The sequence below is a fragment of the Macrotis lagotis genome, chromosome 1 (genome assembly GCF_037893015.1).
Source record: "Macrotis lagotis isolate mMagLag1 chromosome 1, bilby.v1.9.chrom.fasta, whole genome shotgun sequence".
NCBI lineage: Eukaryota > Metazoa > Chordata > Mammalia > Peramelemorphia > Peramelidae > Macrotis > Macrotis lagotis.
The window spans coordinates 221,498,538-221,511,753 of NC_133658.1; the positions used below are offsets into that span (position 1 = coordinate 221,498,538).

At 35.4% G+C, this 13,216-nt stretch overlaps 1 protein-coding gene across 1 annotated transcript in view; it reads left to right on the forward strand.

Moving 5' to 3' along the window:
• TTC27 (tetratricopeptide repeat domain 27) overlaps positions 1 to 13,216 on the forward strand; it is a 236,747-nt gene that overhangs the window by 58,824 nt on the left and 164,707 nt on the right. The window contains exons 8-9 of the mRNA XM_074209683.1: positions 2,748 to 2,860; positions 5,614 to 5,680. Of these exons, the coding sequence (XP_074065784.1) occupies positions 2,748 to 2,860; positions 5,614 to 5,680 (180 nt within the window). The remainder of the gene's footprint in view (positions 1 to 2,747; positions 2,861 to 5,613; positions 5,681 to 13,216) is intronic.

Sequence of the window (13,216 nt, forward strand, 5' to 3'; positions counted from 1 at the left end):
CCCTCCATCTTACCCCCCCCCCCCCCCCGCCACAGAAAGCAATCTGTCAGTCTTTACTTTGTTTCCATGTTTGTCTCCTTTGAACTTGTTATGGTGTCCAGGAACTTATACTTCTTTATCATTTTCAGAAAGTATTTATGGGTTCTGGCACTGGTTTTATAATTTGTCACATTTCTTTGAGTCATCAGTGGGTGGATTGCCAAGGACACCATATCTAGCCTGGCCCATCAGTTATACTTCTTCTTCTCTTTTCATTGGCTTTCAGCATTTACCTTCCAAAAAAAGCACTCTTTCCTTCCTCTCTCTTTCCTTCCTCTCTCTTTCCAAGCAGCTTTCCCTTCCCTTTCCTCTGTCTCTCGTTTTTATTTAATTTAAATTTATTTTTTATTAAAGATATTATTTTTAGTTTTACATTTTCCCCCCAATCTTGCTCCCCCCCCCCCCCCCCCCACAGAATGCACTCTGTCAGTCTTTACTTTGTTTCCATGTTGTACCTTGATCCAAATTGGGTGTGATGAAAGAGAAATCATATCCTTAAAGAGAAGTCTAAGAGGTAACAAGATCAGACAATAAGCTATCTTTTTTTTTTCTAAATTAAAGGGTATAGTCCTTGTACTTTGTTCAAACTCCACAGCTCCTTATCTGGATACAGATAGTACTCTCCTTTGCAGACAGCCCAAAATTGTTACCGATTGTTGCACTGATGGAATGAGCAAGTCCTTCAAGCTTGAACATCACTCCCATGTTGCTATTAGGGTGTACAGTGTTTTTCTGGTTCTGCTCCTCTCACTCAGCATCAGTTCATGCAAATCCCTCCAGGTTTCCCTGAAATCCTGTCCCTCCTGGTTTCTAATAGAACAATAGTGTTCCATGACATACATATACCACAGTTTGCTAAGCCATTCCCCAATTGAAGGACATTTACTGGATTTCCAATTCTTTGCCACCACAAACAGGGCTGCTATAAATATTTTTGTACAGGTAATGTTTTTACCCTTTTTCCTCATCTCTTCAGTGTATAGACCCAGTAGTAGTATTGCTGGGTCAAAGGGTTTGTACATTTTTGTTGCCCTCTGGGCATAGTTCCAAATAGCTCTCCAGAAGGGTTGGATGAGTTCAATGCTCCACCAATAGTGTAATAGTGTCCTAGATTTCCCACATCCCTTCCAACAATGATCATTATTCTTCCTGGTCATACTGGCCAATCTGAGAGGTGTGAGGTGGTACCTCAGAGAAGCTTTAATTTGCATTTCTCTAATAATTAATGATTTAGAGCATTTTTTCATATGGCTATGGATTACTTTGATCTCCTCATCTGTAAATTGACTTTGCATATCCTTTGACCATTTGTCAATTGGGAAATGGCTTTTTGTTTTAGAAATATGACTCAGTTCTCTGTATATTTTAGAAATGAGTCCTTTGTCAGAATCATTAGTTGTAAAGATTGTTTCCCAATTTACCACATTTCTTTTGATCTCGGTTACATTGGTTTTATCTGTGCAAAAGCTTTTTAATTTAATGTAATCGAAATCATCTAATTGTTTTTTGGTGATATTCTCCAACTCTTCCTTAGTCATAAACTGTTCCCCTTTCCATAGACCTGACAGGTAGACTAGTCCTTGATCTTCTAATTTGCTTATAATATTGTTTTTTATGTCTATGTCCTGTAACCATTTTGATCTTATCTTAGTAAAAGGTGTGAGGTGTTGGTCTAATCTAAGTTTCTTCCATACTAACTTCCAATTTTCCCAGCAATTTTTATCAAAGAAGGAGTTTTTATCCCAATGGCCAGACTCTTTTGGGTTTATCAAACAGGAGCTTACTATAATCCTCTCCTGCTTTTACACCTAGTCTATTCCACTGGTCCACCACTCTATTTCTTAGCCAATACCAAATAGTTTTGATGACTGATGCTTTATAATATAATTTTAGATTAGGTAGGGCTAAGCCACCTTCTTTTGCACTTTTTTTCTTTAAGCTCCTGGCAATTCTTGACTTTTTATTTCTCCATATGAATTTGCTTACAATTTTTTCTAACTCGTTAAAGTAATTTTTTGGAATTTTGATTGGTAGGGCACTAAACAGATAGTTTAGTTTTGGTAGAATTGTCATTTTTATTATATTAGCTCTCCCTATCCATGAGCAGTTGATATTTGCCCAGTTATTTAAATCTGATTTAATTTGTGTGAGAAGTGTTTTATAAATGTTTTCAAAAAAATTCTGAGTCTGTCTTGCCAAATAGACTCCCAAATATTTTATATTGTCTGAGGTTACTTTGAATGGGATTTCTCTTTCTAGCTTTTCCTGCTGTTTCGTGCTAGACATGCATAAAAAAGTTGAGGATTTATGAGGGTTTATTTTATAACCTGCAATTTTGCTAAAATTGCTAATTGTTTCCACTAGCTTTTTAGATGATTTCTTGGGATTCTCTAGGTAGACCATCATGTCATCAGTGACCTAGTTTTTCAACATCTTCTCCAAAATTGATCGTTTTGCTTTTTACTCATATTGACAACTGATAGGTGTGACTAGTATCTCAGAGTTGTTTTAATTTGTGTAGATGGACAGTTAGGGAAGAGAAGAGAGGGCCAGGATAAAGCTACCCATGGAACAAAATATGGATTGTCAATTTTTTTTTAAACTGCTGTATTTTAGGACATGAAAGATAATATAAAGCAATCAGTAGGCATTTAATAAATGAATTAAGTGATCTCTTTTTCTCTTTTTTGGTTTTTTCTCCATAACAGAATCTTGAGCTAAATGATGATACAGTATTGAATGAGATAAAGTTAGCAGATTGTGAACAATATCAGATGCCTGACTTATGTGCTGAAGAGCTTGCTGTTATTCTTGGAGTCTGGTATGTTCCTTGGAAACCTTTTTACTTTAAATAAAACACATAGTGCTGTTAGTAAGAAACACTGGCATTTGAGAAGACTATTTTGAGGTTCTTTTGAATAGAAGAATCCTTGAATATCTTTAATTTTTTTAAAAAAAGTAAATAATTGCCAAGGAGATATTTGATATAAACAACAGAGTGTCCTCAATTCCCCAATTCCTGGTCACCAAGAGATGCTTTTTGTTTGTTTATTTTTTGTTTTAGGTTTTTGTAAGGCAAATGGAGTTAAGTGCCTTGCCCAAGGCCACACGGCTAGGTAATTATTAAGTGTCTGAGACCGGATTTGAATCCAGGTACTCCTGACTCCAAGGCCAGTGCTTTATCCAACTATGCCACCTAAGCTGCCCCAAGAGATGCTTTTTAACGCAAGTGATTCTATACTTGGTGTTTTATGGGAGGATAAAACAGATTAAAGAAAGAGCAAAAGAACTAAGATGGGCAAAAAATATTTATAGTCATTCTTTTTTGTGGTGATAAACTACTGGAAACTTAGAGACCCCATCACTTGGGAAATGACTGAACAAATTATGGTGTATTAATGTAATGGAATGCTATTGTTCGCTAAGAAATGATGGAAGGGATAGTTAGTGAAACCACACTGTAAAATAAGCATTTTTATTTGTTTTGTTTTTTGGAGGCACTTGGGGAATAAGAGACTTACTCAGTGTCATACAACTAGTTAAGTATTTAAGGTCAAATTTGAACTCAGGTCTTGACTCTTGGACTGTGATTTATGTACTGCACCACCCTGCTGTTTTGAACAAACATTTTTGAAAGAGTTTATAACCAATTCTGGACAATACATTAACAGTGAAGCATGTTACCCATGTCCTAGCAGAGAATGATGGAATCAGGATATAGAATGAGACATATTTTTGGACATGGGAACAGAATTGTATAGTTGGTTGGAATTTCCAACTAGTTCAGTCTATACATGTAAAAGAATCACCTTAACTCTTTTTCTTCCTCCTTCCTTGCAATTAGCAGTTATCTCTCCACTCAACCCAGGGAATGGGCAACTCATTACCTTTTAACTTTGCCTAATTCACATTTGTACCACTCTGTTTGTTAAGGTTTTATATTATACCAGTATTTACCTTCATAATATTTCCAGTCATTACTCTCAGTCTTTTCTTCTGAGGCCAAAGTTGAATCTTGCTTCAGGTTTGAGGAGGTTTGTTTTCTTTGTCCATCTTGGCTTATCCACTGAACTTCACAAATATTATTCTATTAAAGAATTCTATAAAATTAGTTGTATAGCATATAATCTATATACTGTTTCATCTTTTTGTTCTATTTTGCTTCCTTATTCAATAATATTGAACCCCATTTAACTGGAAATCTCTATTAACTATATTGTTATAGTTGGCTTTTAAGGAGTCTAAACCAAATAAGAAAATTATTAGTAACCAATATCTATCAACAAATCAAAAAACATTCTTACATTCTACATCCTGAGATCAGTATGCATAGTCACCTCAGTTTCTTCTATCTTCTATGGCTTATAATAATACCATTCTGTGTTTGAGGGATGTCCAGAATCTTCTGAGGCCATGTGAAATTTTTGTCAGACAAGAAATCATTTTTACATATTTTAGAAAAATTTGTAATAAAGTTTAAAATTAAAAAAGAATTCTGGTTCATTTTTAGGTTTTGTTTTTGTTTTAGATCAGTTAAACCTGATAGCCATTCCTAGGTATTTTGATACAGGAGCCTATACACACACACACACACACACACACACACACACACACACACACACACACACATATACATGTATATAAATATATACAACCTATATATGTATTATATAACATGCATGTATGTGTGTGTCTGTATAAGTATGTGCATAAATGTAATCAAATGCTATTCTATTTCTAAAATGCTAAGTCTATCTAGTACATAGAAGACAGCTAATAATCATTTGTTTCATTTTCCTTCTTATATATACAATTATACCCACATCTCTGTTACATACTGAATTTGGTGTTTTAATCAAACTAGTTTTCTAATTTTTTTTTTTGGATGGAACCTTTAAATTTATTTTTTATTCTCATTTTGTACAAATGTTTTTCTTTACATTAATAAAATATACTTGTTTACAAGTAAACAAAATACCCCTCCCCCCATGAATATAGATAGACTTGCTTGGGCAAAAAAGTAAAGGGGGAGAAAAAATTTAAAATTAAAAAAAATAATAGTAATAATTGTAGATATGGCCAGGTGGTGCAGTGGACGAAGCACCAGCCCTGGAGCCACGAGTACCCGAGTCCATATCCAGCCTCGTAAACCCAATAATCATGCAGCCATGTGACATGCAAGCCCAATCCCCACTGCCCTGCACAAACCAAAAAGAAGGAAAAAAAAGACCCAAAATAAAATAAGATAGTAATTACAGTAGGGTTGGCTGGGTGGCAGACAGAGCATTGGCCCTTGAGCCAGGAGCACCTGGGTGCGAATCCAGCCCCAGACACCCAATGATCACCCTGCTATGTGGCCCCAGGCAGGCCACCCAGCCCCACTTGCCCTGCACCCTACCCCAAACAATAATAATAACAAAAAATGTGTTTCAGTCTTTGTTCCAACATCATCAACTCTGTTGTGAGTGGATCACATTCTTTATGATAAGTCCATCACTAAAGTTACTTCCATATTTTTCCAGCGTTGCCATTGCTGATCGCATAGTTTTCTAAATTGATATACTTTTTTTACAGTACAAATTTCCAGAAGACCAACCCAAGGCATAAGTTAACTGAAGAGGAATTGTTAGCATTTACATCAGTAAGTAGTCTTCTTTTTAAAATTTTTTTTCTTTTTTGTTAATTGTTTTGCCCCTTCCTTGAGGTGTTCTCTCCTAGTCAAGCATATCAAGAATGGAGGTAATGAGAAAAAGAATTGTCATCCAGGCATTACAGACCACCCTGAGACAAGGTTAAAATGAATGATGTGTTCCAGGAGCTGCTCCCAGTGCTGGTCCTGAGATGTGATAGAAAATTGATGTGAGGCTTCACTCATTTAATCATTTGCTAGATTTCTTTTCCACCTAATAATTTTGTGGCTTGCATTGAACAGGTCATTAAAGCAATGAGGACAATTGTACTTTATTTCTCTTTTTTTTTTTCTTTTTAGTTTTTTTGCAAGTCAAATGGGGTTAAGTGGCTTGCCCAAGGCCACACAGCTAGGTATTTAGTAAGTGTCTGAGACCGGATTTGAACCCAGGTACTCCAGACTCCAGGGCTGGTGCTTTATCCACTGCTCCATCTAGCCACCCCTATTTCATTTTCAATAGCAAGACATACCTGGCTGATGTTAAAATGAAAATGAACTTTGGAGGAAAGTAACCATTCAACTTATAGTTTGTAGTAGAGAAAGAGAAGAAAGTCAACTGTAGTTTTAAATGTATTATAGTTTTTGGAGCAAAATTTTTCAAAGGATTTAGAAAAAGGACTATGTGATCTAATAGTTTACAGAGGAAATCAGCCCAGAAAGGCATGAGCAGTGTTCAGAAAATGAAATTCTGAAGTTATAAGAAGTAATTTTTTTTGGCAGGGCAGTGTAGTTAAGTGATTTGCCCAGGGTCACACAGCTATGTATTTATTAAGTATCTGAGGTCTAATTTTCCAAAAAAAAAAAATGACAAAAGGGAATCTGCAGATTGAAGTTTGACATTGACTTCTTGTGAAATTCTTTAATGCACCATTAAAGGGAAGTGTTAATCTGTAGGGCAGCTTGATGGAACAATGGATAGGAAAGATTGCCATGCCTCGAGTTTAGAAGATTCATATTTGGGAGTTCATATTTGGCCTCAAACTCTATCTTTATGACCCTGGTAAAGTCACTTAACCCTGTTTATTTCAGTTTACTTAGCTGTAAAATGAGCTGGAAAAGGAAATGTTAAACCACTCCACTTTGCCAAGAAAACAAAAAGGATCACAGAAAGTTAGAAATGATTTAATAACAACAGCAGTATTAATCTCTTAGAGGTAACTGAGTAGTGCAGTGGACAGAACACTGGATTCTGTCAGGAAGATCCAAGTTCATATCTGGTCCTAGAAACTTATTTTCTGTGTTCTCTGGATAAGTCACCTAACTCCTATTTGCTTCAATTCTTTACCAGTAAAATGGGAACATACTGTAGTAAAAAATAGCAAACTATACCTGTTTCTTTGTCAAGAAAATTCCATTTGACAAAGTCACTGTGAGGTTTCATTTGGATATGAATGAATAATTGAATATCAGTTGACCTCTCAGAGCTGATATGACTTTTTCAAGACTAGGTTGTGACAGTTTAACCTTTTTCCCCTCTTTTGGCATGGCACTATATTAGTAGATAAGGGAATGCTATGAATGTTGTTCACCCCAATTTTAGCAAAGCATTTTATTAAGTCTTTCATCTTATCCCCGCTGAAATGATGGAGAGATATGGGACAGACTATAATTAAGTGGATTTGGGACTTCTGATGACCAGACCCATAGAATAGTAACTATTCATTCCATCTTAACTTGGAACCATGCTTCACTGGCCAAGGATTTAACATTTTTATCAAAGACTACTTAAAAACATAGTTGATGGCATTCTCATCAAGTGTACCAATATCACAAAACTAGGATATATAGCTAAAATAAATAGATGTCACAAGAATCTCAGAAACTTATGAAAGGTTAAAAATAGGACAGGAATTTAACATGATTAATTGTAAAACCTTAGATGTAGGTTTTGAAACATCTCACATATAACCCAGTTGCAGGTGGGTGAATTGTAAGTTAGCAGTTCATCTGAAAAGAATATGGAAGTTTTAAAAGCCTATCTGTTCAGTATGACTTCATAGTATAATATGGTACTCAGCAAAGTTAATAAAGCCTTTTGCTGCTATAAGAAAATAATTGTGTCAGGCAGGATAGCTTTGAAAGTTCCATGTTGGACTTATTATATACTTAAAAGGGAAGCCAAGCTACATATACTGTTCTCATTTTCATGTATGGTCTTTGTTTTATTTTGGATATAGAAATGATAATTTTACTTGGTATTTATTAAATCCAGAAAGCTTAAAACCCCAACACACTAAAGGGCCACGCACAGATCAATTCTCAGTATTAAGATGCAGCTTGTCTTATAAAATTTTAAGCAATGCTTTATAGTGTTAAAAAGTTTGCCTATATCTACAGGCCAGTCAATAAAATGTCAATGCTGGACAATTTCCAAATAATGTCCTACAAAGGAAAAAATGAATTTTTCAATTTTGAAGAAAATAAACTTCCTTACTAGTTATAACTATAAAAAGATGTTACAATGTCCAGGTTAAGGGACTTGGTAACCAGTTCTTAATGATATATTTCATGATAATTTGTTGATTCAGTGATAAACTTGAGCATCTCTCCACCATAACAGCCATGGTGTTGTTGGTTTTGAATGAAAACAAATTGAAATGAAAGGGTTAATTTAACTTAGGCTGAGCTAATTTTTCCTTTTTTTAAGAAAGATTTTATTTATTTTGAGTTTTACAATTTTTCTCCCATTCTTGCTTCCCTTCCCCCCCCCAAACACACACAGAAGGCCTTTTGTTAGTCTTTACATTGTTTCCATGGTATACATTGATCCCAGTTGAATGTGATGAGAGAGAAATCATATCCTTAAGGAAGAAAAATAAAGTATAAGACATAGCAAAATTACATAATAAGATAACAATTTTTTCTTCTAAATTGAAGGTAATAGTCTTTGGTCTTTGTTCACACTCCACAATTCTTTCTCTGGATACAAATGATATTCTCCATCACAGATAACCCCAAATTGTCCCTGGTTGTTGAACTGATGGACTGAGCAAGTCCATCAAGTTTGATCATCACCCCCATGTTACTGTTAGGGTGTACAGTGTTTTTCTAGTTCTGTCTAATTTTTCAAGATGATTAAAATACCATGTTATTAGCTCTGAAGTTGGAGGCGTTCTAAGGACAAGTAAGGGTTAGCCACTCAGGAGAATGGAGATTGGCAGGAGATAATAAAGAACAAATATGCAAATTCTGAGCACTGACCAAGGGAGTATTATTGTAATGCATAAACTGAACCACTCATTAATAGAACTGAAGGTCTATTTTTTTTTTTTAGATTTTTTGCAAGGCAAATGGGGTTAAGTGGCTTGCCCAAGGCCACACAGCTAGGTAATTATTAAGTGTCTGAGATCAGATTTGAATCCAGGTACTCCTGACTCCAGGGTCTGGGCTTTATCCACTGCATCACCTAGCTGCCCCTAAGAAGGAGTACTCTTGACGTTTGAGGAAACTAAAAATGAGACTTATCACCTTTGTCTCCTCATTACTGTTCCTTTGTTTGTTGATTAATATTTCTCCAAATCAATGACTATGTAATGACCTTTTTTGTAAAATAGAATCATTTTGTGAGGTGTTACATACAAATATTACCTTTATTCTATAGAAATTGAATCTTAGTGATAGTAAATGAAAATACAAGTTAAAAACAGGCCCATGGCCTAGGCCATCTCCCTCCACGGTGTGAACGGTATTTTTTTCACAATGGAACTTTTAAAATGTTAGATACAAAGGCCAGAAGGGATGGAGTTTTTATAGTTCCCTTTGTGTTCTCTAATCAAGATAATGTTTAAGAGGCCACAGGATCTACTTTTGTTGAAAATCTAAACAATTTTTACTTTAAGCCAAATGAGGAACTGAAGGAGTCCATTATCTAGTTCACTAGAACTTAGGCAGCAGGAACCAAAGATTCCCTTCGTTGGCTGAGTTTTTAATCTTTCAGTAGCAAAGTATTCAAAAAGTTCTAGTGCTGCTAAAGGTCCAGTTCAGTTCACCCATTGTGTGTTGAATTGAATCACATTCTGACTGGTTAGCTTTTTTTTTTTGCAAGGCAAACAGGGTTAAGTGGCTTGCCCAAGGTCACACAGCTAGGTAATTATTAAGTGTCTGAGACTGGATTTGAACCCAGGTACTCCTGACTCCAGGGCTGGTGCTTCATCCACTACTCCACCTAGCTGCCCCGACTGGTGAGCTTTTATTCATATATATCACCTGTTGTTTTTGGAGGAATTTGGCCAAAGACTGCTAAGAGAAAATTCTGGGAGGCAGTAACTACAGAATGCTGGTGAAGATTCTGGATAAGAATTTGCCACATTTACTGATAGTCCCAGCTGTCTCCCGTACCTATGAGCCTTTATAGGTCATGGAGACCGGAGAAGGGAACAGCAGCAGAGACTGCGGGAAATAGAGGAAAGTTAGTGGCATCCCTCTTTTATTTTTACTCCTTGGAATACGATCTAGTTTTCTTGACTCATTGCAGATGGTATGGAGAGCTTGCCTTCAATTTTACTTGACTTGGCTATCTCTTCTACCTCTAACCCCTTGATTAAAATTCTAATGAGAAGAATGAGTCCTAGAGAGGTTGTTTTCAAGGTCAGGTACCTGCTTAGTGGTCAGGTTTTACAGCTCCGATGTCAAGAAGAGCCGGTCAGTCTCCCATACCGATTTTGAGCTGGTAGAAGTAAAGTAGTAGAAGTAGTAATCATCATCATCATCATCATTGTTATCCCACTAACATGTATATAGAGCTTGCTATGTGACTCTCACTATTCCAAGTACGTTACTATTAGCATCTTATTTGATTCTCACAATAACATGAGAGGCAGGTACTGTTATTATCATCCCCATTTTACAAATGTGGAAATTGAGGCAAACAGAGGTGAAGTGACAAGCCTAGGGTCATACAGCTAATGTTGGTTTGGTTGTCATTGAAGCAGTTTGACTTCAGTGTTCAGACAGTCCTCTTGTATGTATTTCACTGATTCTGCAAATGGAAAGAGAAATTTATTTATGGAAACTCATTAACATTTTATTTCTTGAAAATTCTCTTCAAATTTAAAGCCCAGCCAACTCTGGGCCTCATGCATGCATTGACTTTTTGACTAAGATATTTGTAAGTTTTCAGTTTTTTTTCAGGATTCTTCATAGTTCTTCTATAAGGTAAAGTCTGATTTCATTTAATCTCCTCTCCCCAGCATTCACTGCCTTCAAAGGCAGAGAGCATGGCTTATAACTGTGAGCTATAGTGACCCATAATGAGTATTATATAAATGCTTATTCCTGCTCTCCCCTAAGTCTTATTCAGTTTTGTATTTCTTACTGTGCCTAGCAGAGTGCTTGCCTTTTGCGAGTACCCAGAAATATCTGTTATTTGAATGACTTGCTAATCTTTAACTTCTACTAAATGGTACAAAATAACTTGGTTCATCTTTTAAATAAGACTTTATTATTGTCTTTTGTTATACATTACCATAGTTTTTACTTGTTTACTCCTCTCTTTTCTCCAAGAGAGTCATCTTATATAAGAAATAAAATTTTTTAAAGTCAAAAATAAGAATAAGCAAAATAGGTCAGCAAAGTTGTACAGAAAATTGAAAAGGCTCAAAAACATGTGCAGTGCTTAATACTTATGAATCTTCCATCTCCTTGAAGGAGTGGGGTGGGAGTCCTCTCTCGTATCTGTTTTTTCAAGCCATGTTTGCTTTGTTTTTTTGGAGTTTTGTTCTTTTTTGAACAGTATAATCAGTTTCCTTTTACTTTGGGGGAATACTGAAGTTTTGGGCATTGTGTGCTGGGCAGTGTTAGTGTTTCAGTTCAAAAGTGTTGAAAGTCTTTTCTGAGAGAATTACTTTGCTTTTCTTAAACTGTAGTTATGATAGGCAGTTCCCCAAATCTTGCAATTATACATTTCAGGAAACAGAATGAGTCATAATAAAACTAACCTATATTGTGTTAGTGGTCCATTTGTGTTGTATCGGCTAAATAAATTTAAAATTAGCTCTGTTATCTATGTTATTTCCTTATAGATGAGCCAAATCCAGCAACATTCAATGGTGTTTTTAATTTCCTTTCATTGTTGAAAGTGTGAGCAATCTACTTTATATATACAGGTGTTTAAGTTTTCATTGGCAAAAGTTTTACTTAGGTATGGATTAATATTGGCAGCCTGCCCTTTTATTTTGGTCTTTATGTGAAATCTCAAGGTCTTTCTGCAGTTGAAGAGATGGAAATAGACCCTTCTGCTGTGAATTCCAAATGTATTCTATGAATAGGTTATATGTTTCATAAAATAATTATATCTTAACCATTTCAGAAAATTATGTTTTTTTCATTATTTTTCTTTTAAAGAATTTGGATTAGCTTTCCTTTTTGTTATTAAAATTTCTTAGGAAAAAGAAACTCAAAGTAATAGTGATTTTTCTGTAATAGATGGCTGTTGTGCTTTCTCTGTTTAAAGGTGGCCAGATGTTCCATATTATGATGAATTTGGAACATAAATCTTGGATTTTAAAAATCTTTTCTGTCCAGACTCCTTTTCTTTGTTTCAATTCAGTACTCATCTGCTTATTTATTCTTTGGGACATGCACAAGTTGAGAGAGTTGTCATTTTTCTTTCACAATCAGTCAGCAATTTCTATATTTTCTGTATTAGATATTGTTCTAAGGAATGGGAATATGAAAACCAAAGTATCTGTCTTCAAAGAGGTTAACAGTGATGAAAACAGTCTAGGATCCTGAGTCCCAGAACACCAGCTTTCCTCTGGATATAGCTTTCAGGGAAGTCAACTTATAAAGAGATGTAATCTGACAACTGCCAGCCCTTAAGGTCGTAACAGGTATAGTGGTTGAAGGCTTGAAAAGAAGATTTCTTGCCACCATTATCTTTATGGGAAGAGAATGAAAGCCTGCTACCTGGGAATTTTATGCCAAATTTAAGCCAACAGTTCCTTACTTGCAGATATAAGGAGATGATTTAATTCTTTGAATGCTGAATCTAAAAATCTACATTAAGCATGAGGGAATAGCTTTATGACAAAATTTACTAGATTGTGAAGATATACCAGCATCTTAGTCTCATATGATAGTTACAATACCTTTATTTAGGAGTTCTCATTTTTATTATTCAGTAAATTTCTTTTTTTGTCGTTCAGTTGTTTTCAGTCCTGTCCAACCTTTTTAGGGTTTTCTTGGCAATGATACCAGAGTGGTTTGCCTTTTTCTTCACCATCTTACAAATGAGGAAACCAAGGCAGACAGGGTAAAGTGACATGCCTAGTATTATATTACCCAGACCAGATTGGAATTCAGGAAGATGAATCTTCATGATGCCAGTCTGGTACTCGATCCACTATGCCAATTAGGTGCCTGAATTTCATTTTATAAAGGAAATTAACTCCTGATAATAATATTGATACCTATACTTAGTGTTTTCCCATTATACTGTGCTACTTTTAAAAGTTCTTATTAGCAGAAATAGTAATGGGCATTATTTAG